This window comes from Limanda limanda, chromosome 8, assembly GCF_963576545.1.
Source record: "Limanda limanda chromosome 8, fLimLim1.1, whole genome shotgun sequence".
Classification (NCBI taxonomy): Eukaryota; Metazoa; Chordata; class Actinopteri; order Pleuronectiformes; family Pleuronectidae; genus Limanda; species Limanda limanda.
This window is the reverse complement of record NC_083643.1, coordinates 29442803-29466553: the sequence shown is the minus strand read 5'-3', so window position 1 is coordinate 29466553 and position 23751 is coordinate 29442803. Positions and strand designations below refer to the sequence as shown.

The 23751-nt window shown below is 40.6% G+C and overlaps 1 protein-coding gene across 1 annotated transcript in view; it reads right to left on the bottom strand.

Annotated features, from left to right (window-relative positions):
- Positions 1-11395: 11395 nt before the first annotated feature.
- Positions 11396-23751, bottom strand: part of LOC133009766 (cytosolic carboxypeptidase 4) — a 194409-nt gene continuing 182053 nt past the window's right edge. Inside the window, exon 27 of the mRNA XM_061077300.1 lies at positions 11396-11708. Coding sequence (XP_060933283.1) covers positions 11396-11708 — 313 coding nt within the window. The remainder of the gene's footprint in view (positions 11709-23751) is intronic.

The following is a 23751-nucleotide window of genomic DNA, read 5'->3' as shown; positions in this document are numbered from 1 at the left end:
ATCGGAAAAACTCTTGTCTGGGACCTCCAAGGTCAGCAGCATCTTCCTCAGCATGATGTTCATCGCTTGCAAATGTGACATAGAGCATGTCACAGCTTTCTGCAAAACTGGTTCTCTTACACACACGTAAGGCTGTGGTCCAAACATTGGCTCGACTGATATAGATCTGTCTTGTTCTCGATGTAATAACTCTCTCACTGTGAGCTTGTAGAAGGCCTGCAATTTCTTCTTTGCTCAGCATTTTAGATGACCTATATTAAAAAAGACAATGACAAAGATAAACAGACCTTTGGCTATCTCTGCATTTACTCCACTATCACCTTCAGTGCATGATGATATAACTGTTCCATGTTGTTTGCGATGTTTACACTGGTGTAAACAAGATATTTACCATAATAAAAAATTACTTGTAACGTTTACTTTAAAATATTGACACCAGGTCCATCACACTCTTCTAGTAGACTACGCTGAATTGCCTCTTCAAGAGCCTCATCTTCCTCCAGATAAACAGGGCTGAGCAAACAAAGATAAACAGGGACAACAGAAAATTCAGCAGAAAGCCCAGAGAGAGCGAGAGTGACTTATATCAGAGGTTCATAATGTAAATAGACCAACATCTACACTGCTGTATTTCTATGAAGCCCAAACGATATATTACACAAATTCTGCCACATTATAAGGAAGCAATTGTCTCGGGTCCCCTGCCTGGCCCTGATTTTCACTCTCTCGATTGCTGCTCTCTGTCTCCTGACATCTGGCCTCACTGTCCCTCAGTGGTGAAGGCACTGTACTCCACACTGCATACAGAAAGAAGGTCAAAGGGAAATATTTTTGTAATGATGTTAATCTCATTTTATGTAAGTGCAATTTAACCCTAATTCCATCTTTTTAAGTGTGTTTCCTTTAAAAGGCAGCCTTTAAGGATTTAGGGTGAAGCAAAACTGAATGAGATGAGCTAGGTTTGAGAGTTGCCTCTCCCTCTCTGTACAAATGACTGAATTGTGCTACTAAGCTCAGTCTACACCTCTTATAATGACTTTTAGGTAGATGAATCAAGATATTCAATCCAAATACAGTTTACAGGTTGCTTACAGTGATCCAATTGAGGCTGACAAAACAAAAACAAAAAACAAACTGGTGCTTAAATTATGTCAGGTTGGCATTTAACGTTAAGATTTGGTCACACTACATGACTTTCAAAGTCTTAAGATCACTGCACTGTTCACACTAAACGACTGTCTTGTACTCAGGGGTGTTGTGAGCAGAGGAGCAGAGGGAAACCATAGCACAGTGCCCGGGAACCAATCCAGATTTGACAAGTGTTTTAACCTACTTCTTCTTTGACGTGGTGGACTTTCTTGCAGTCTGTCATTTTCATTCCCTTGACTGATGAGCTCACCTTCACTTGTGGAAGGTGACACTGTATGAACTAAATTACATGATGTTATGGACAAAAGAGGGGATAATATATATCAGTAATTGGAAACAAAGTACTTAACATTTCTAATTACCCATATCTGAATTTTGGGATGAGCAGAATTAGAACAGATACATTTTTTTTTTATAAATAAATGATAAAGTCATTGCAGTGAGAAAATAAATGTGGCTGAAGTAATCGAAGCAACTTCTTTTCCACCCCACAGAAAACTGCTCGAGACGTTTGGTGTCATTAGTCTTTTGCATCCCTTGACTGTACTCAAATACTCAAATTGAAATGACTGGCCCATACACAATGCAAACGTTCTTCTGAAAATGGCTGTCATTTCTTCTCGAAGTTGTGCTTCAGACCAGTCAGATGTAAAGGAGATCTTCCCAATGAGGCCATCTTGTGCCAAATTTGCTCTTGAGTTTCCCCTGGGAATGCGGATTGTTGATGCTGAAGAAAAAGGCAAACACACAACATCTCGTGTATAGTGTTTGCAGGCTTTGTTTTTTCTCACAAAACGTGAGTGTGTAGCAGGCCTTTGAGGAACTGATGGAAGGGGAACCTGAAATCAATGAAAACGCACAGATACCTGTGGATTACAAGGGAGCAATACGTTTTTAGTCTTTAAAAGATTAAAACACAAACAAACAGCCAGCTAGGTTACATGAGTTTGAAAGTATACCGAGCGGTATGACGCCCCAGTGGAGGTGGAGGGTGTGACTGGCCCAGGTGTGTTATTGTAGCTGGTGGGAGCCTGAAGAGACATTAGCAAAATATTACCAACATTATCTTTCAAGTGTTTTTAATGTTTCACACCCAGCAGTCAAAAACCACGGATGTGAAAAAAGCAGGAAAATGTAGAAACAAAGAGAGATAGGCTACATTTTATGTTTTTTACAGTATGCACTCCGGTACCTTATTCACATTAAATTAATGTCTTTATCATTGTGACTGCCTCTGTCCTCCATCAGCATAACTCTCTCTCTAGCCGAGCAGAGAACGGTTTTATCTTGTGAGTAAAGGCCAGCAGGTAAGCCAAGGTGAGATGTCTGACTGAGGACAGAGGCACATTTACATTTGACCTCCGTTAGCTGTAACGCTAAATTATATCATTTATGCTTTGCTGCTCAGAACATCTTCATGTTATCTTTAACTCACATTTACAAACCTTGCTTTTTCAGCTCATGAGTTCGTCCCACTGCGTCACTTACCGGTGTGAGTTTTACTGTTTATAGAAACATATGTGCTACACAAACAGTGCATTGGTGCTAGTAGCACATATTCTACTGGCTACCGTAAGCTACTTTAGTTAAGTTAGCCTTGACAAGAATCCAATGCTACATGATTTGAAAAACATACTTACCGAGGTGGCCTGTGGTAGCCCTGTGGCGGTTGCTGTCGCTGTGGAAACATTTTGGATTGCTGCCAGAACGGCTCTGCAGATATTCTCGGCTAACGCCAATTCATTCATCGACATGTTTGCAGAGCGACCATGGTCGACAGGAGAGTGTACCGGGTGTAGGCAAAGTGCGCCCCCTTGTGGCTGGCTATAGTGGCTACAGGTCATAAGTTCCGCATCCTTCATAAAAGTGACACTAAAAACTCAAAGTACTCTTCAAATAAAGTTTCTCCAAACGTGTTTGTTATTTTATGTAGTTAATATCACGATAATCCATGTCCAAGGGTCCATTTCCCCAGATAAGATTTATTCGTTATTTGCCACTATAAACACACTCTGACCTCCTCAAGCTTTTATTTTGTTACTTCCTGTTACCGGCATTTGAATTTGCATATTAGTTAAATATTTAGTTTCACCCGAAAACATTTAGATTTAAGATTTAGATTTAACATTTAGATTTAACATTAAGATTTAAATTTAAGATTTAGATTTAACATTTAGATTTAGATTAAACATTTAGATTTCACATTTAGATTTAGATTTAAATTAAACATTTAGATTTAGCATTTAGATTTAACATTGAAGTGTAACATTTAACATTTGGATTTAAATATTTAAAATATCTCTAAGTTGACAAATATTGTTGTAAATGTGCAAAAAAGTGACTCTCAAAAATTCAGACCAGTTTTTTAAACATGGTTTGAAGCTAAATGTGACAAACTGTTGCTGTTATTTTCAGCGTGAGCTGCTTTACAAACTGCACCCCATACAGATTGACCAGCTTTTAAGCTTTCCATTACCTCTGTAGAAATATGGCTACTGGAGACGAAGATACAATCTTGCAACCATATTGTTTTGAACCAGAGTCAGGTGGGCCGAAGCCTGGCTGTGAGATCCCCAGCTCCCCAGCGCAGCCCCAAAGTGGGAGCAGTTAGCTCCAGCTCTGCCCATAGCCCACTGCCCATAGCTCCAGTTAGCAGCCATAGCAGCTCCAGTTAGCTCGCGAGCTAACGCTAGCTCCGGGGAGCCTGAGCTAGCGTTAGACTCCCTACATGGGTATGGTGTGACTATGACGTGTATTCCGGTTGTAATCCCATTGGACGCACTCTAGCATATCGTTTCTGACATAGAGGAACCACAACAAATCGCAAGAGTGGCTTTTTTCCAGAGTTTTTGGGACGTAGACATGCAAGATACCCAAATTAACGTGTAGAAGTACTACAAAAGTGGAATTTTCATAATATGTCCCCTTTAAATGAATCCTATTACATTAGTATTAATCCCCAAATTTGTAGCATTTTTAACAAATCATAATATCTGTTGCACTTTTTGTACAACTTATTTTTCACATTTTTGTGCAATATTTGAGTTTAATGTTGTCATTTCAATGTTATCCCGTTATCTCTTTCTTTGTCTGCAGATGTCTTTTAGTGGGAAAAAAAATAAAAAAAATATGACAAAATGGGCCAAGTTTAACATGTGTATTTACATAAAATACATATGAACATTAAATTCACATTACTTTCAGGAATATCTGATGTGCAAATAAAAAACCTTTTTTAAACAACTTTTTGTGACATTTGCCACTTTTTTCAAAGAATAATGCAATAACTTTGCTTAAATTCAACTTAATTGAAGTACTTTTGGTGACATTTATCACTACATTTCTCCATCAGTCTGTACTTTTTCAAAAATAGAGAAAAAATGTATTAAATTATAATCACCTCCCTAACCCTAACCCTTGTTATAACGATGATAAAGCTCAACCAAAATGAACACATGCATGTGACTGGAATGGGATGTTTCTAAGTGTCTTCTTAATTTGTTGGGTCTCATACTGTCAGCTGCCAGAGTTTTCAGACCTAAAATACACACTGGTCTCTCCTCATGTCCTCCTTCAGTCACTGTGAACCCAAGGGCAAGACAGACTTCATCGTACTTTCGTTTCATTTTGGTTTTTGAACACTGTGTCTTGTCACTGACCAACTGCTTCACGGGAACAAGCTCTGATCTCACTGTGTGTCTCTCTGAGCGAATGAGGTGGGGGCGGAGCCCCGGGGCATGTGTGTGTGCTGTCTGGGGACACACACACACATTCGCCCGCTCTTGGTATTTCATACTGGGCTGATGCGATGATGATTTAACAAATTAACGTGAATGTGAGTTGACTGTTCGCGAAAAATATGCGCGACATGCACTGTACAGGGAGCCGCTGCAGAGCCGCGGGTTGCCGACCTCTGGCTACAGCGAAATAACTATTTGTTTACTGTTCCACCGTTTAAGAGATGCGGACGTCAAAACATTAGTTCTGCCTCACATTTCCCCCTCCCAGTCGTGCACCCCATCTGTTATGCCTCTGCGCCCCACCAGTAATTTAGAGCAGGGGTCTTCAACGTTTTTCAGGCCAAGGACCCCCAAACTGGTGGAGAGATGGAGCAGGGACCTCCTACTATATATATAGTAGGGATGTCACGAGAACCGATACCTACGATACCTGTCGATACTTAGATAACAAAACGATGCCGATGCCCAAGTTTTTGAAGTACCGTAGGCACCGTCAGCTTCGATGCCAGCAGCTGTTAGCAACTTAGCATTAGCATCGGTGCTGCCCCAGTCGACGTTTACATTCTGAAAACCAAGACGGCAACTGCGGCTGCAGCGTTCGCCCCACCTCGACTTGTTTATTAAAAAGGCACAAAGAGTCGTGTATGGAAGTATTTTGCGTTTGACGCCGGGTTTACACCGGACACGGAAGCAACGCCGCTAATCCTTAGCGCGCCGGCACATGGTTGTTTACACCGGAAGCTGAAGCGGCGCTTGGGAGTGGATGGGAGCCAGCTGTTATTTAAGGCTTGGTGCTGCGCTGACGAGTCGCTTCAGCGTCCGGTGTAAACCCGGCGTGAGGCAGATGTATCATTTAATGCATAACGTGTCTCACAACAAAGCGTCACTCACATGCGACCGCAACTACCGTATAACCCTCAGTATATGCGCAGCGCAAGCACATTGAATTACCGTATATGACATTAACAACATCCAAATAATGCACTTTTTTTTTTACCGTGGTATTGAAATTGGCATCGAGAATCGTGTTATTTTACTGGTATTGGCACCGACTACTGAATTTTTGGTATCGTGACACCCCTAATATATAGTATACAATTGTGTTTTATATTAAACTGGGCTTAGTGCCATGTATAAACATAGCTACCCTGTTATTGTGCATTCAATACTAAGCTATTCAAATATTACACAGGTTCATATATTCATGTTTTGTGTGTAACTGTGCAAGGTACAGGGTGGCCATGCCACTGACATTTATAAACATACATCTTGCATACAACACTGAGCTATTAAAGTAATTTACAGATTCATGTTTTTATTTTAAACATGCATGTAGAATAGACAGTGAATCCTCAAGCCATCTGTGGATGGCACAAATACTGATGTCGGACCTTGATGGGTAGCACACAACTTATCTAACCTTGGACGGATGGAGGTTGTCAGGCAGAGGGTCAAATCAGCCTCACAATATGTTGGATGCATGTTAATGTGTATTTAAAGACATTTAAATTGGTGGAAGAAAAATTGGTTCGAAAATATATAAAAAATTATTAAAAAAGACCTCTGATTTAGAGCATGCCCTGCGGGCGACAGTGACAAGGAGGACCTGGAAGAGGACCAGGGAGTGAGAGGGAAATTGACACACTTCTTCTGGCACCATTAAAGAAGCCTTCTCCTTCAGGGGATGAACTTTTCATGTTGAGCCTGGTTCCTTGCCTGCAGTGATTGTCGCCCAAAAGAATTTAGTTCCTGAAACATCAATTCCAAACAATAACTTATGAAAACACCTCCATTGTGCTCAATTTAGAATCAGTGCAATAGGTATGGGTAAAATAATATCAGGAACTTTTATCAGCAGTTATTTAATGTATCACACTGTAATGTTCAAAATACCCATACCAATACAATACTCAAAATGTGTTAACTGTTGCTTAGTGGCAAACAACATGACCGAAATAAAGCCAGGAATTCAAACACTGTGTTGAAGGCTCTTTAGGACTTTTCTATTTGCAATTCAGACTTTGGCCTTTGCAGAACTTTTACATGCACAAAACTTATATGTAACAATAAAGGAAAAAGGCAAACCTAAGAAGCATAATACTGAATTTTTAATATCTACATATTTCTTATTATGATTAAATTCTGGGTTGCAAATATATAAAACGTGTTACAATGGTGTTAAAACGTACTTAAATGCAATATATTATAGACATAAATCAAGTATTGAATGTAAGCATCTTATGTATCAGATTTAGTTTTGCGTAATTCTTTTTTGAAAACTGTATATTTACTGTTGAAATATGAACTTGTGAATAGTCAAAGTTGTGTATCCAAGCCATAACAATAAAATAAACAAAGCTTTCCCTTTTGTTCAAAGTGTTACTCTTCCAACGTCTTACCAGATATAGAATCCCAACAAATGTCTTGTGATTATTTCACATTTTATATGTGTGTCACTTCTTGAAAGTATCCTCTAAATCTAGATAACACATACATAGCTACACTAACCTTCCTAATTGAAAATTATCTCAGCTGGTAGTAACTACTGTCGATAAACAGTCATTTGTTAATAATGCTGGCCAAAAATCTCATTAGGATTGGGATGAGAATGCATTGTTTTATTTTTGACAGCTGTCATCTTTTTTATTCACTTGATCTAGTGTTTGAAAAAAAGCTTTCAAAAATTATATTCTTTAGAATTGAAATACATTCATAAATGCAATCACACAAGAAACTAAAGTGGAGTATTGTCTATTTGTGTCATTCTAGGACATGATTTTCTTCCGTATGGAATACTTGATTTGTTAGGGACAAAGTGTCTACAAAACAAAGGACGTCACAGCAAATTTCATATAAGTGTACCTTTTGATGAAATTGTTTGCAATATTTTATCTGATGGTGTAAAGTTAAAGTTGAAAGCAATCTGGCCAGATACCCACGAAAGAGATTAGCACTGCACTGTTAAAATAGAACAACTGATAACTTTTTCAGTTCACTTTTGATTGACAGCTTATTGAGTGATGGCCAATTTGATGAACTGTGCAGGCACACCACAGTTATTTAGGAGATGTATTGAATTTCTAGGGGCGAACATAGGGCGAGACATGGTGACCACAATAACATGTATACCTTTTTCCCAAAAGTCTTGCTTCTTTCATTGTGTAAATGTGGCCTCAGCTTCAACAACAATTCAGCTGAAAGTTTTTGATCACGAAAATAGGGCAGGCTTATTTTCTGTTTCTGAAAGAGTTTGGTTAAATTCGGGCAAATAAGACATTTTTTCCTAACAAAGTTAGGAACATATTGTGGTGAAGATTATAGATGGGAATTGTTGGTAGACGACAGGAGAAAAAAAGTTATTTTATGCCCAGCTGCACCTCAACAGCCACTACCTAACTCCTTGCTGCCCTAAAATAATGTCAATGTTTGGCACTGAATTAAAACATAGGTAATTGAAACCATTTTGAACGAACTAATGCCGAATGTTTTCTGAAGTCTCCAATACCATCAGTTAAAACAACTGGACACAGAAGCAACAATCAAAGTACAATTTCATACAGACCTGCTGATAACTACTACAACATTTACTGTAAGTAAATAATCCCTATTCTGGGAGTACAGACAGAACAAACGACAACTCATTTGAATTTAATTTGTTGCATTATATAAAGTATACAGAATATTACGCACTGCAATCATGCAAAGGTTTACAATTTTGTTTTAAAGTGGAGTAAAGTTTAATTAAACAGAAAGTCCAAAAGATCAAGTTTCTTTCACGACAGAAGGTAGTTAGCATGTTGCATGCAGCAAGACTGTTTATTGGTTGCATGAGACAATTAACACCATTAAGACTATGACTGACCACCCATTAAATACTGCTGCAGTGACCAGTTGCCAATGAATCCTTTGGTTTTTAGACTCTTGTGTAGTTACCATTGTTGGGTTTCAACACTGAGAGAAATGCTAAACATTTCATATGAGTTCAGGGGCCTGTACAACCAAGCAGAATCAGGTCATGGTGGTAATTACAGCTTTAAACTCTGAGTTTCAGTGGTACGACACCTAATTTCTTACCAGGGTAAATCACCATGGAAATTCCAACCGAGACGAGCAGGTTAAGTTAATAGATCAAAACCTGTCAGTGGCCCAGCTGCTGACCAATCAGATAAATGGAAACCCAGAGTCATCATTCTACAGCAGGGGTTTTTGACCGGGGGTCCGCGACGGCATTGCAGAGGGTCCGCGAAATTCGCTTTGATATTTCAACACATTTCCAGTTACTCTTGAATATCGTGAAAAATATCTAAAATAAGAAAAATATGTCTAAAATTATATAAAGGTGATGAGGGGAACCTTGAAACAGGCTTGGGGCTAGAAACTGCCAGTAGTTTTCCCCTGTGCATGCGTGTTAAAGGTAGATGTAGAAGAGCAGTTGAGCTAGGTAGAAAAACTCTCAGGAAGTCTTGGAGATGTAGTTTGTATGATGGAAATTTTTATTTTCCCAAAAAGAAGGCCCAAAATGGCAGAATTAATAATGAAAATATTAAATAAAACAAAAGAGCAAAAAACAAAGACTTTGTAATAAGAAAAATAAATTGGCATAATAGCCAAAACAATTAATTGCAATAACAGTCAACTTTACCATGTTCGCTGGTTGAGAAACAATTTCTTAGGAGAGCTCTAAGACTTAAGTCTATCCAGTAGCAGATCTCCCGACAGAATGAATAGACACGCTTAAATCAGGCCTAAGCACGCCCCTACAATTGGCAAAAAACAAAATACCACAATTAACAGGGGTGTCCCAGGTACGTGAAACCAAGAAGCTTTAACAGCTAATAAACTAAATTCCACATGGCTGGAAAACCCTAACCCCCAACACTAGCAGTAGGTTGGATTTGCTGCTGGTGATCATGAGGTTAAACTTAAGTAGACCTCAAGTGTTTGTGTGATATTGTATGATGATCATTTGTAACATATTCTGCATTACTTTGTCATCTTCCCTCTTCAGTTGTAGCCCCAGTTTATGTTGATTGTTATTGATCACCGTTATTTTAACGTTCTCTGTACATTTAAGTCAAGAATGTTATATATTGATGTACATATGGCTCTGTGATGCAGTACAACTACAAACTGCATTTTAATTTTGTTTTCAATTCTTAAGCACTGAAAATCAACCGTTTTTGTTGTTTTTTACACAGATTTTTCTAGATTTGTTTTAAGTTTTTAAGTAGATATATCTAGATTTGTTTGAGGTTTTTAAATAAAACCCAACATGGAAAACCAAATGTTAAAACTTCCTTCTATCCACATGGATGAGCGCACACACACACACGTAGGCATGCGCGCGTAGGCACATCAGTGGGCCGCTGATTACTTTCTAGTCAGAATGGTGGTCCCTGGAACATCATTTTTATAGCTGAGGGAAATTGTTTTGCTGTTCCAAACTTTCCATGGCTGTCTGAAATCAGTCACTTTTCACAATATAGTCCACTATATAGTGAGTTTGGTAATTTGTAGTGCTGTCCAAATGTTTAGTGATTTTTGTTTTGACCTATATAGTGCACTCATTGTTTTCCATAATGCATTGTGAAAAAGGAGCAATATATACCATCATGCATTCACTCATGGTGGACAGACGAAAGGAGAGAGGGCAGCAGGAACAGCCCGACCTGTCCTAAAAATGTAAAAACGAGTAGAGCAGAGCATCACAGCCCAAACGTCAGTAAAACACTTTATTTCTACATTTAAACATAGTTATTTAACATGTTATTTTATCTAATGGTATTTCTATGAAGTGGAAAATATATATTTATATTTTGCTGAGTAGTAGCTGCAGTATTCAGACAACTATTATTATTATTATTAATATACGAACTGTTGCTTATTAATATATGAACTGTCGCTGCTATCATTAATAACATCTTTACATCACTAATTATTACTATTAATATTATTAGCTGAAACATGATGGTTACACAACTCCCCTCTTTTGCACCCCTCTCTCCTCTGTTCCCCATTTTTCCCATCTCACCCTAGCCTGTCGAGGCAGATGGTCACCCACAGTGAGTCTGGTTCTGCTAGAGGTTTCTTCCAGTTAATGAGGGAGTTTTTTTCTCTCCACAGTCGCCAAAGTGCTGCTCATGGTGGTAACTGTTGGGTTTCTCTATAATTTTTAAGGTCTTGGCTTTCTATTTAAAGTGCCTTGAGATAATGTATATTATGATGATATATAAAAAATGTATTTCATTCAATAGTGTCTTTTGTTGATTCGCTCAGTATACAGTTCCCTTTATGAAGGTCACTATGCAGTAAAGTAGAGTTTAGTGAATGTGTTGGTGAAGGAAAGCTAAACTATTGGAGAACAATACAATTGAAATCATTCACTTACAGCAGAACTGCTATGTTTCATGGGGGAAAGCTAACAAGTCTTAAAAGACAATTTAATAACACGCTAAGGGTGTCATTTCTGTCTCTTTAAAAATATTGAAAATTATAGAAATATTCCTTTAACTTGTGATTTGTCCATTGACAATGCCCACACCCTGACACTTGTTTCTGTTCTCAATGAGTGTTTTGATTGATGCCTGTCTGATTGAATCAGGGAATAGGCAGCTCTTCATATTTGACTGTTGCAACACGCCAATGCTGCCTTGATGCTGCTTTGCTCCCGTTTGTCCTATGCCATTGCCATCTTCGTCTTCATCCACAATGGCTATGTTGCTGTTGATATCTGAATCCAGATCAGTGCCTTTGAGAGTGGGACAGTTTGTGGAATACTCAATCTCCTCAACACATGGAGGCTCATCGTCTTCAAAAAAGCTGCAAAAGAGAGGATAGAGGAAAGTTAGGTTCAGTATTGTTATAAAAACACTCCTTTTCCTTGAGGTATAACAGACATTGTGAATATGTCTCCTTAAGAAAACGTATGCAAAATTTGTTTTTTAATTAATCTTTACATCAGTTGTTATTAGTTTTCTTCACCACCTAGCAGTGGAATAATGTAAACCCGAGAGATTCATATAACACTGATTACTATTAATGAACTGCATAGCTTCTATATGATAGTCCCAGAACTTGAGGGAAGGGTAAAATTGCGCAAAAACACGTGTTGCAGTACGTTACTGTATACCTCCTTGTCAATGGAGCACCAGACTCGCAAGGTACAGGTTAGCTTGTGATCTTTATTCAGTCTTTGCAGACTATTTCACACACGCACGTGCACACATACACATACGCACGCACACACATGCCTCCGCCATCGCTTTGAACATTTCCACGAACCTTAAGGAATCACTGATTGTACTAGGCATGCTCCCTCTGCAGACCCGCGACCTCCCCAAGCATCTGTTCTACAGTAAGCGCCGGCTGTGCTGGTTGTTCGTTCTGCTGCTCATTTGTGTAGTGGAAAATAACTAAGTGTGGTTTAAACCTATTTTGTACTTGAAGAGTAACTTTTTGAATACCTGTCTTAGACTTTTATGACTTGAAACGTTTATGACCTGAAACCTGTATGACCTTTCTATTACTTATGGACTTTCCAAGAACCTAATGGAAACGTATCAGTTTTCTGTATCTTGATTCCTGTCAGAAACTGTGCCTACAGAACCAGTCTGAACTGCCTCAGACAAACAGCCTTAGTTCTCCATCTTCACTCTGAGATCCCTGTGACTCTCTGTGTTGATCCTTTCTGCAAAAGCCCCTGACAAATGTTTTAGTGTTTGGACTGTGGGAGCTCACTTCTGCCATTTTGCCTGCTGTGTAGCCAATTGTTAGCATTCAAGTAATGCCACGCTAGTTTGCTAAAAACAGACGTGGCCGCACCAGAGAATCAGATAGCTCATCGGGTGACCGAAAAAGACTCCGGCTTCTAGGGAGACCAGTGGGACTGTAACTGCTGTCTGTCACCTGCATTCAGAGTAAGGAGGATTAGGCGGAGACATGGGAACCATATCAACTTGTGGTAAAATGGGCATTATATTCCCCTTTAAGGAAATAATTTCGATTACATTTAAACCTGTATAATCCGTCAATATAAACAACAAGTTCATTAAAAACCCTAGTTCCACTGAGATTGATCAAACAAGTATCAGGAAGAGAATAAAAACAACCCCAGGTTTCTCTTCAGCACCGTAGCCAGGCTGACAGAGAGTCACACCTCCACCGAACCCAGTATACCTAGATCCCTAAATAGCAATATCTTTATGACCTTTTTTAATAGTAAAATTCAAACTATTAGAAATAAAATCAACCATCTCCTGCCCTCAATTGGCACGAATACCCTACCAACAACAAAAATCTCAGAAACGGCTTAGAATCCTACCCATTATTTAGACAGCTTCTCCCTGATCAGTTTACCAAAATAATATCAGGTTCTAAACCAGGGGTTTTCAGCTGGTTTTGTCCCAGGGACCACCATTCTGACTAGAAAGTAATCAGCGGCCTACTGATGTGCCTACGCGCGCGCATGCCTACGTGTGTGTGTGTGCGTTCATGCATGTGGATAGAAGGAAGTTTTAACATTTGGTTTTCCATGTTGGGTTTTATTTAAAAACCTCAAACAAATCTAGATATATCTACTTAAAAACTTAAAACAAATCTAGAAAAATCTGTGTAAAAAACTACAAAAACAGTTGATCTTCAGTGCTTAACAATTGAAAACAAAAATTAAAATGCAGTTTGTAGTTGTACTGCATCTCAGAACCATATGTACATCAATATATACATAATATTCATGACTTAAATGTACAGAGAACGTTAAAGTAACGGTGATCAATAACAATCAACATAAACTGGGGCTACAACTGAAGAAGGAAGATGACAAAGTAATGTAGAATATGTCACAAATGATAATCATGCAATATCACACAAACAATTGAGGTCTACTTAAGTTTAACCTCATGATCACCAGCAGCAAATCCAACCTACTGCTAGTGTTGGGGGTTAGGGTTTTCCAGCCATGTGGAATTTAGTTTATTAGCTGTTAAAGCGTCTTGGTTTCACGTACCTGGGACACCCCCTGTTTATTGTGGTATTTTGTGCTTAAGCCCGATTTAAGCGTGTCTATTCATTCTGTCGGGAGATCTGCTACTGGATAGACTTAAGTCTTAGAGCTCTCCTAAGAAATTGTTTCTCAACCAGCGAACATGGTAAAGTTGACTGTTATTGCAATTGATTGTTTTGGCTATTATGCCAATTTATTTTTCTTATTACAAAGTCTTTGTTTTTCGCTCTTTTGTTTTATTTAATATTTTCATTATTAATTCTGCCATTTTGGGCCTTCTTTTTGGGAAAATAAAAATTTCCATCATACAAACTACATCTCCAAGACTTCCTGAGAGTTTTTCTACCTAGCTCAACTGCTCTTCTACATCTACCTTTAACACGCATGCACAGGGGAAAACTACTGGCAGTTTCTAGCCCCAAGCCGGTTTCAAGGTTCCCCTCATCACCTTTATATAATTTTAGACATATTTTTCTTATTTTAGATATTTTTCACGATAATCAAGAGTAATCTGGAAATGTGTTGAAATATCAAAGCGAATTTCGCGGACCCCCTGCATTGCCGTCGCGGACCACCAGGGGGCCGCTGACCCCCGGTTGAAAACCCCTGTTCTTAACCAACAACCTGTATCTTAGATCCCATTCCTACAAAATTACTGAAATAAATTCTGCCCTAATTGATAGTTCGTTGCTGAACACAATCAATCTGTCATTATCATCAAGATATGTACCACAGTCTTTTAAAATAGCTGTAATCAAACCCCTTCTCAAAAAACCCACCCTAGACCCAGAGGTTTTAGCCAACTACAGACCAATATCTAATCTCCCCTTCCCTATCTAAAATCTTAGAAAAAGTTAGAGCCAATCCGCTGTGTGAGTTTCTCCAGGAAAAGAATATATATGAAGACTTTCATTCTGGGTTTAGAGCCAATCACAGCATGGAGACAGCCTTGGCAACAGTCACTAATGACCCTCTAATAGCTTCAGATCATGGATTTGTGTCTGTCCTAGTTCTAGATCTTAGTGTAGCATTCAATACAATTTACCATCACATTTTACTACAGAGACTAGAACAATTAATTAGCATTCAAGGAACCGTTTTCTGATCGTTTCCAATTCGTGCAAATTAATGATGAGTCATCTGTGCGCACCAAAGTTAACCATGGTGTTCCACAGGGCTCTGTGCTCGGCCCAATTTTATTTGTATTATATATCCTTTCACTAGGAAACATTATCAGGACACACTATATAAATTTCCACTGCTATGCGGATGACACCCAGTTATACTTGTCAGTAAAACCTGAACAAAGTAATCTATTAACTAAACTTCAAGCATGTCTCAAGGAAATAAAAATCTGCATGACCCGCAATTTTCTCTTATTAAACTCAGATAAAACAGAGGTTATATTACTTGGCCCTAAACACCTTAGACATACATTATCTAATGATATAGCTGCGACATTTCCCTTGCTTCCAATGAAACAGTCAGGAACTTGGTAGTGATCTTTGATCCTGATTTGTCCTTTAGTTCACAATTAAAACAAATTTCTAGGACCTCCCTTTTCCACTTGCGATATATCTCAAAAATCAGACATGTCCTTTCGCAAAAATATGCAGAAGAACTAGTCCACGCCTTTGTTACATCCAGACTGGATTATTGTAATTCATTATTATCAGGCTCCAGCAGTAAGTCGTTAAAGACTCTGCAGCTTGTCACGTGTCCTGACCAGGGTTAGGACACGTCAGAACCAAGAAAAGAGACCACATTTCTCCAGTAGTAGCATCGCTACACTGGCCTCCGGTTTAGTCTAGAATAGAATTTAAAATTCTCCTCCTCACCTTCAAGACCCTTAATTATATGGCGCCATTTTACCTTAAAGAGCTGTTAGTACCTTATCAACCCACTAGAGCACTCCGCTCCCAGATTTCAGGCTTACTTGTCATCCCTAAAGTCTCTAAAAGTAGAGTAGGAGCCAGAGCTTTAAGCCTTCAAGCACCTCTCCCGTGGAATAATCTCTCACTTTCAGTTCGGGAAGCAGACACCATCTGTACGTTTAAGAGTAGGCTTAAAACCTTCCTTTTTGATAAAGCTTATAGTTAGAGCTGGTCCAGGCTTGTCTTAGACCTGCTCTTAGTTAGGTTGCTATAGGTCTAGAACAGTGGTTCTCAAAGTGGGTGGCGCGAACACTCTCCAGGGGGGGCACGATCACAAACACACTCCTTCCTTAGTAGTACCTTCCTGCACGTGCAGTAGGCCTATTTGTAGCCTGATCTAAGGATTAATTGGCTTCACAGTCTTTTTAGAAGGCTCGTAGCCCCAAGAGCTAGCCTTCTAGCTAGCTAACTTCTTCCAACTGCAGCTAGCCCTTTTCTCCTTACATCTTCAATCATCCACCGTGTTGCAACAAATAACTTGAATACTATTCTGTGCTGTTTCTGTCTACGTTGTTTACTGTTCGTTTTGTTAGGAACCATTGCCTAGCACAGCCTTATTCATTATTCGTGTGCAAGTCGCTCACAGCCACACATACAAACACACTCACTAGACCACAACGTTGCAATTAAAACTTTATTAACTTCCCACTTCACACACACTGTACTATAGACAAGTTTCTGACTACCTCCCAACTACCCCTAACCAGCTTTGGGGGGGCCAAGCTTGCAAAAGTTTGAGAACCCCTGGTCTAGAAGGTCGGGGGTAACATGACACACGGAGCTTCTCTTTCCTCTTCTCAAATCATTATCACGTCAAAGTAATTCATATTTCATCAATACATGTTACTGACTTGACCCTTTCCCCACATGTCTCAAGGAAATAGAGTCTGTCTCACAGTGTCTTACAAGTACAGGATAACCTCGCTATGACAAAACCCCAAAAAAAAATTAAACTGCAATAGGTTTCCTTTAAATGTAGACAACAGAGCCTTGCCAAAGCTATTTATCAATCAATCAAATTGTTTTTGTATAGCCCATATTCACAAATCACAATTTGTCCCAGAGGGCTTAAACATGGTGTGAAATCCTCTGTCCTTAACCCTCAACAAGACTAAGGAAAAACTACGAAAAACCTACGTAAAAAGAACGTAGAAACCTCAGAGAGAGCCACATGTGAGGGATCCCTCTCCCAGGACTGTGCAATAGATGTCAATTAGTTCACTTTCGTTAAATATATAATTTATTTTCATCTACATTTCCTCTTTGTCAGTGTAACTGTCAGCAAAACCGGCCAGTTTATGCAGACTGTTTTATTCTTTATTTTAGGGTTATTGTTCTTATGTTCAACTACGGTTTGGGTTATTTTCGTTGTCTTTTACACGTAGCGACTCCCCTCGCATAGCTACCTGCAGCAAAGGAGCGGACGGTTTTATTCGACACACCTGATCCCTCGTTTCCGCCCCAGTGCAATAAAATACCTGCCGTCAGCCCGGCACAGATAGGAAACCAAACCGGACGCCAGCTTTGCGGCATTTCTCGGACCGAAAGAACCATCGAAACAACTTTAGCTTAACACCCCTCGCCAAGCGGAACGAGGTAAGGAAGCTGGTTCCATTCACTTTGCTGCGGGTAGTGCGGAAGGGAGTCGCTGTCACGTTAAAGAGTCAGATGTGTCTCACGTGGCGATTTGTTTGTTCATTGTATTTTAACGTTTGTGTTTGGTTTTAATGATTAAAATCTTTGTAACTTGTAACTGTCATTACAGTTTTACGGTGCTACTAGCTGACACATCGACCGTCAGACAAGACCGGATAACGCATCAAAGTGCACGCACTATAGACGCTCTAGAGACATGTATATGGAAGTTGAATGAAGCTTTTCACATGTAATACAAAAATGTTGTGGACTTTCCTGCTGTGTCAAAACTGATCACGAAATAATAATGATGATGATTATAACAACCAATGGTAAATATGTGTCATGTTGCAACATTATTTATTGTTTGTTTGAGGAGCGTAAACACTGTTTAAATTATCTGACTTAAATTTTGTTTGTACGCAACCAAACCCTTTTCTTTGCTTATAATATTTATGTTGCATCTGTTTCGTACTGAAACTATTACTGAATATATTATTCAATTGTAGTGTAAATGTCTGGTTAAAGAAACAGCAGTGACTAAATTAGAGCGACCACTTGTAGTGTTTCTATTCAGGCATACTGCATATTACACCTAAAGATTAAGGCCTGATAGTCAAATTAGCAACGCAAGTAAAATAAAATGTCACTCGAAGCAGCAGCAACAAGTAAATCAGTTCCCATGCATCAAGACAGACCAGGCTCGTGGCAAAGAATAATTCCTGAGAACATCCGAGAGCTGCATGAAAATACTTTTTATAAGGCCTATGAGTCCTGGAAATTGTCAGCAAGAGAAGTTCGGACTGAATTGAAAAACTACTGCTCTCCAGATGATCTCGATAAAATCCAACGAAAAATTAGCACAAACCATGATATGGTGAGCCATCATTATGAGGCCCTTGTATGCAGCCAAACCACCACTCCAGATATCGTTGGTAAAATGGACACCTGCTCTGCTCTTACTGAAGAAATTCTTGCTCTTGTGAGTAAACGCAGAGACATCATCGATGGCAACTATAATGAACGAGTCGAGAAGGAGAGAGTGAGAATAGTGCTGAGTAAGGAAGAGCATGGCTCCATATTTGGACTTACAAATACTGAAACCGCATTTTCAGAAACATCACGGAACTCAGACCAATCAAATGCAATTTCCACAAGCTCTAGCAAACGACAAGATGCAGAAGCAGAACTCGCAGCCAAGCAAGCGGAGGTAAAGGCAACAAAAGACATTCTATCTCAGGAATCCAAGCTCAGAATACTGGAAGATGAATGGAAACTTGAAGAGGCGGCCATGTTGACTGAATTGGAGCGGAAAAGGACAGAGAGACAATCAAAGCTAGAAGAGGAAAGAAGGAACCTGCAGCAGCTTAAGGCAGAGAAGGAAGTCCAGGTAGCAGCTGCTAGAGTAAGAGCTTATAACAGTTTTGAAGATGTCCGCCAAGATGGCATGAACCATGAATCAGTCGCTGCTCAACAGGAGACCAGATATGAAGCTCGGCTAAATTCAAATGGGTCACCATCTCAACCTCGACTAGCACCTTTGCGAGCAACAACATCTGAAGATACCGTCTCTCTGGCCCAAGCAATAGCAAGCGCACTAAGCATAAATCGCTTGCCTGTACCTGAGCCAGAAACGTTTAATGGCGATCCTTTGAAATTCACTGATTGGAAGATGTCTTTTACAACCCTTATCGATCAGAAACCTCTCTCACCAAGCGAGAAGATGTGTTATCTAAAGATCTACCTCGTCGGAGAAGCCCGCAGAGCGGTGGAAGGGTTCTTCTATAGGAACTCTGAGGACGCATATACAGGCGCCTGGAAAGTCCTACATGAAAGATACGGAAACCCATTCCTCGTTCAAAAGGCCTTCAGAGACAAGCTCGCCAGATGGCCCAAAATCAGTGCGACTGATCCTTTAGCACTGAGAGATTTTACAGACTTTCTCCAAGGCTGCGCAGAGGCAATCCCACATGTTAGAGGTTTGACCATCTTGAATGATTGCGAAGAAAACCACAAGCTACTTCAAAAACTACCTGACTGGATTGTACGAAAGTGGGGCCGAATCGTCGACGATAACCTGTATAAATTGGGGGATTACCCCGATTTCAAAAGTTTCACAGCGTTCCTGAACAAAGAGGCCCGGATATCTTGCAACCCTATCACCTCCCCACATTGGATGAACTTTAATCCCACAGTCGAGAAGGAAGCCAGATCCCTCAATGCAACTGCCCAATTAAAGAACGCCACCCGAAATGCACCTGAAACGGCCAATTATAGGGGAAGACCCCCATGTGTGCTCTGCAAAGATGAAACGCATGGCATCGTCAGGTGGCCTTCTTTCGCTGCGAAATCTTTAGAAGACAAAAAGGCATTCATCCACGAAAACCGCCTCTGTTTTGGTTGCCTAAGGAAGGGACACATCAATAAAGACTGTAGAGGGCGACATGCATGTAATACCTGTGGTCGTAGGCATCCCACTTGCCTGCATAAGGAGTAGTTAAAAGGACATAACACTCCTAGATATTTGAACTAAAAGGGCCATTAAATGCTCTAGAAATCCTGTATAGCACAGTCGGTTAAAATGTTTATATCAGGATTTGGTGGGAGTGTAACTGTCAGCAAAACCGGCCAGTTTATGCAGACTGTTTTATTCTTTATTTTAGGGTTATTGTTCTTATGTTCAACTACGGTTTGGGTTATTTTCGTTGTCTTTTACACGTAGCGACTCCCCTCGCATAGCTACCTGCAGCAAAGGAGCGGACGGTTTTATTCGACACACCTGATCCCTCGTTTCCGCCCCAGTGCAATAAAATACCTGCCGTCAGCCCGGCACAGATAGGAAACCAAACCGGACGCCAGCTTTGCGGCATTTGTCGGACCGAAAGAACCATCGAAACAACTTTAGCTTAACACCACTCGCCAAGCGGAACGAGGTAAGGAAGCTGGTTCCATTCACTTTGCTGCGGGTAGTGCGGAAGGGAGTCGCTGTCACGTTAAAGAGTCAGATGTGTCTCACGTGGCGATTTGTTTGTTCATTGTATTTTAACGTTTGTGTTTGGTTTTAATGATTAAAATCTTTGTAACTTGTAACTGTCATTACAGTTTTACGGTGCTACTACGGCAGACCAGATACAAAAATAAAGAGCCGTGTACATCAGTCAAGAGACTCAGAAGTTTGTATGGAGAAGCGGGGGGCCGTTACAGTCAGTTTTAATAAATATGGAGGTATAATTTTATAGGATCAAAAGTGTTAACGCCACTATTTATTCAGTTACAAGTTACTTTCATGCAAGTTGACAACAGTACATATAATAAACGATTCATAGTAATTGTATATCAGGGATTGGTTTAGAAACAAAAGAACCCAGTGCTTAGGATCTCATGAAGATTGAGGCCAAAAAGCGCAACACTCACAACAACCTAGGTGAGGAAAGAACTCTGGAAAATTAAGGCGAGTATCACAACCTTGGTGACCTTTTGCGTGTTACTGAGTCCGCAACCCAAATACCTTGGCAGCTAAAGGCCGGTGGCACCAACATCCCACCTAATGAAGATCCTGGCGCAATTTGTCCTCACTTATCTCCATCCCTTAGTGAGACCATTACTTCCAACACAACATTCTGACCTGGAAATAAAATCCTGGGAGCACTGTGAGAATCACGTTCTTTGATTTTAATGTGTTGGCAGCTGATCATGGATAGTGGTGGTAGATCATGATCGAGTTGTCCGCTGATCTAATGCATATCTGTCCATCCTAGGAGATGGATCCTTCACATGTGGCTCTCACTGAAGCCTCTAGATAGATAGATAGATAGATTGATAGATAGAGTACTTTATTCATCCCCGAAGGGAAATTAAGTTGTCATAGCAGCCGGTATATTTGAATACAATAAAATACAATACAATACAATACAATAAAATTAAAAATATTGAGGTAGAAAGAATAAAAAACAGAAGCACAAGATAAAATACAATAAAATAGGTAGATAAGGTGCAGTGGCAAGATGATGGTAATAGTACTGATGATATGATGTAATGGTATTGTTAGAATACAATAAAATAGATAGATAAGGTGCATTGGCAAGATGATGGTAAAAGTACTGATGATATGATGGTAATGGTATTGTTAGACAGTATATAAGAATAGTACAGTATATATAGTATATAATATAACATAACATATATTTATATATGATAGTAAGTATACCAATATAAAGGCAGTATATGGTAATAATGGCAGCAACAGTATATATAATAATAATAGTAATGGTGATATAATAATAGTAATTATAACATGTACACATGTATAAATATGTGTATATAGACTTATGTAAACAAGAATATACAGAGAGTATGATATGATATATAGTAGAAGTATGAATATGAATATAAGTATTTGACTATACAATAGGTAATATAATATACTAAGAGTCTAAGAATATGTAGACACAGTGTGCAAAAGACAATATTATTGTATAAAATGATATATAATATCAATATGGTGTATATGAACACATATCACATATGATGTGAAGTAAGTGTATATGGAGCGGTTGTACAGGTCCACAGTGCAAGGAGACAGGTTTAGTGCAGTTCTGTGATGGTGGCTCTGACAGAGGTGGATGAGTTGTACAGTCTTATTGCGGTTGGGAGGAACGATTTCCTGTATCGTTCCTTCGAGCAGCGGGGTTGAATGAGTCTGTGGCTGAAGCTGCTCCTTAGCTTGTCCAGGGTTTTGTAGAGGGGGTGAGAGGGATGGTCCATGATTGCCAGCAGTTTTGCCAGCATTCTGTCCTCCACCACCTCCTCCAGGGTGACAAGCTTAGAGCCAACCACAGACTCTGCCTTCCTGATGAGTTTTCTCAGTCTGTTGGCGTCCTTTGCCTTGATGCCCGCACCCCAGGACACCACAGCAAAGAAGATGGTGCTCGCCACAACAGACTGGTAGAACATCTGCAGCATCTTGTTGCAGACCAGTCCAGTTTATTGTCCAGTGTGACACCCAGGTACTTGTATGCCGACACCACCTCCACATCCAACCCCAACATGGGGCTGATATGCAAACTGCAGGGGGTCTTGTGATGGGAACACCAGCGGCCTGAGGTGTGCCAGGACCAGTCTCTCCATGACCTTCATGATGTGAGAGGTCAGTGCCACCGGCCTGTAGTCCTCCAGTGCAGCAGGACGTCCTTTTTTGGGCACTGGGACCAGGCAGGATGTTTTCCAGAGCACTGGCACTCTCTGAAGTTGTAGGCTCAGGTTGAAGAGGTGCTGGAGAACTCCACAGAGCTGGCTGGAGCATCCCTTCAGCACACGAGGGCTGATGCGATCAGGTCCTGCAGATTTCCTCAGTTTGAGCCTCTCCAGCTCTCTCCTCACCTGGCTGGCTGTGAAGTGGAGTCCAGACTGGGGGGTGGGGGATGTCAGTGGTGGGTTTGAGGGTGGAGGGGATGAGGGTGGTGCAGAGAGGTGTGTGTTGTAGGAGGTGGTGGGGGGCTGTGGGTGATGTGAGGATGTCCTGGGGGTGGGAGGTGTGGGAAGGTCTGTGGTGAAGGCCAGCGGGGGGGTGGGGGGAGGTGGTGACGGGGGTGGTGGGGGGCAGGGGGTGATGGGGGGAGGTGGGGGGTTGTTGTTCGGAGAAGCAGAGGAGGCAGTGGAGGGTCCGCTGGGGGTGGGGGGGTTGGAGTTGAACCTATTGAAGAAAGAGTTCAGCTCGTTCGCACGTCCCTCATCCCCCGCTGCTCCCCCACCTCTCCTCTGGAAGCCGGTGATCTCCTTCATCCCACTCCAGACGTCCCTGGTGTTGTTGTCTTCCAGTTTGTGCTCCAGTTTTCTCCTGAAGTTGTCCTTACTCTCCCTGATGCTGCGTTTGAGCTCCCTTTGTACACGTTTGAGCTCTGCACTGTCCCGTGATCTAAAGGCCCTCTTCTTCTGGTTCAGAAGGGCCTTCAGGTCGCTGGTTACCCACGGCTTGTTATTTGGGTAACAGCGAACCTCTTTAGTGGGGATGGTGTTGTCAATGCAGAACCCAATGTACTCAGAGACACAGTCAGTCATGCCATCAATGTCCTCACCATGTGGCTCATACAGAGCAGCCCAGTCTGTGGCCTCCAGGGCTCCACGCAGTGTTTCCATGGCCTCAGGAGACCATTTCCTCACAGTCCTCACTGTGACTGGGTGCTGCTGAACCACAGGCTTGTAAGATGGTGAGAGCAGGACAAGGTTGTGGTCTGACCTGCCCAGTGGTGGCAGGGCAGTGCAGCTGTATGCATCCTTCACATCTGCATACAGC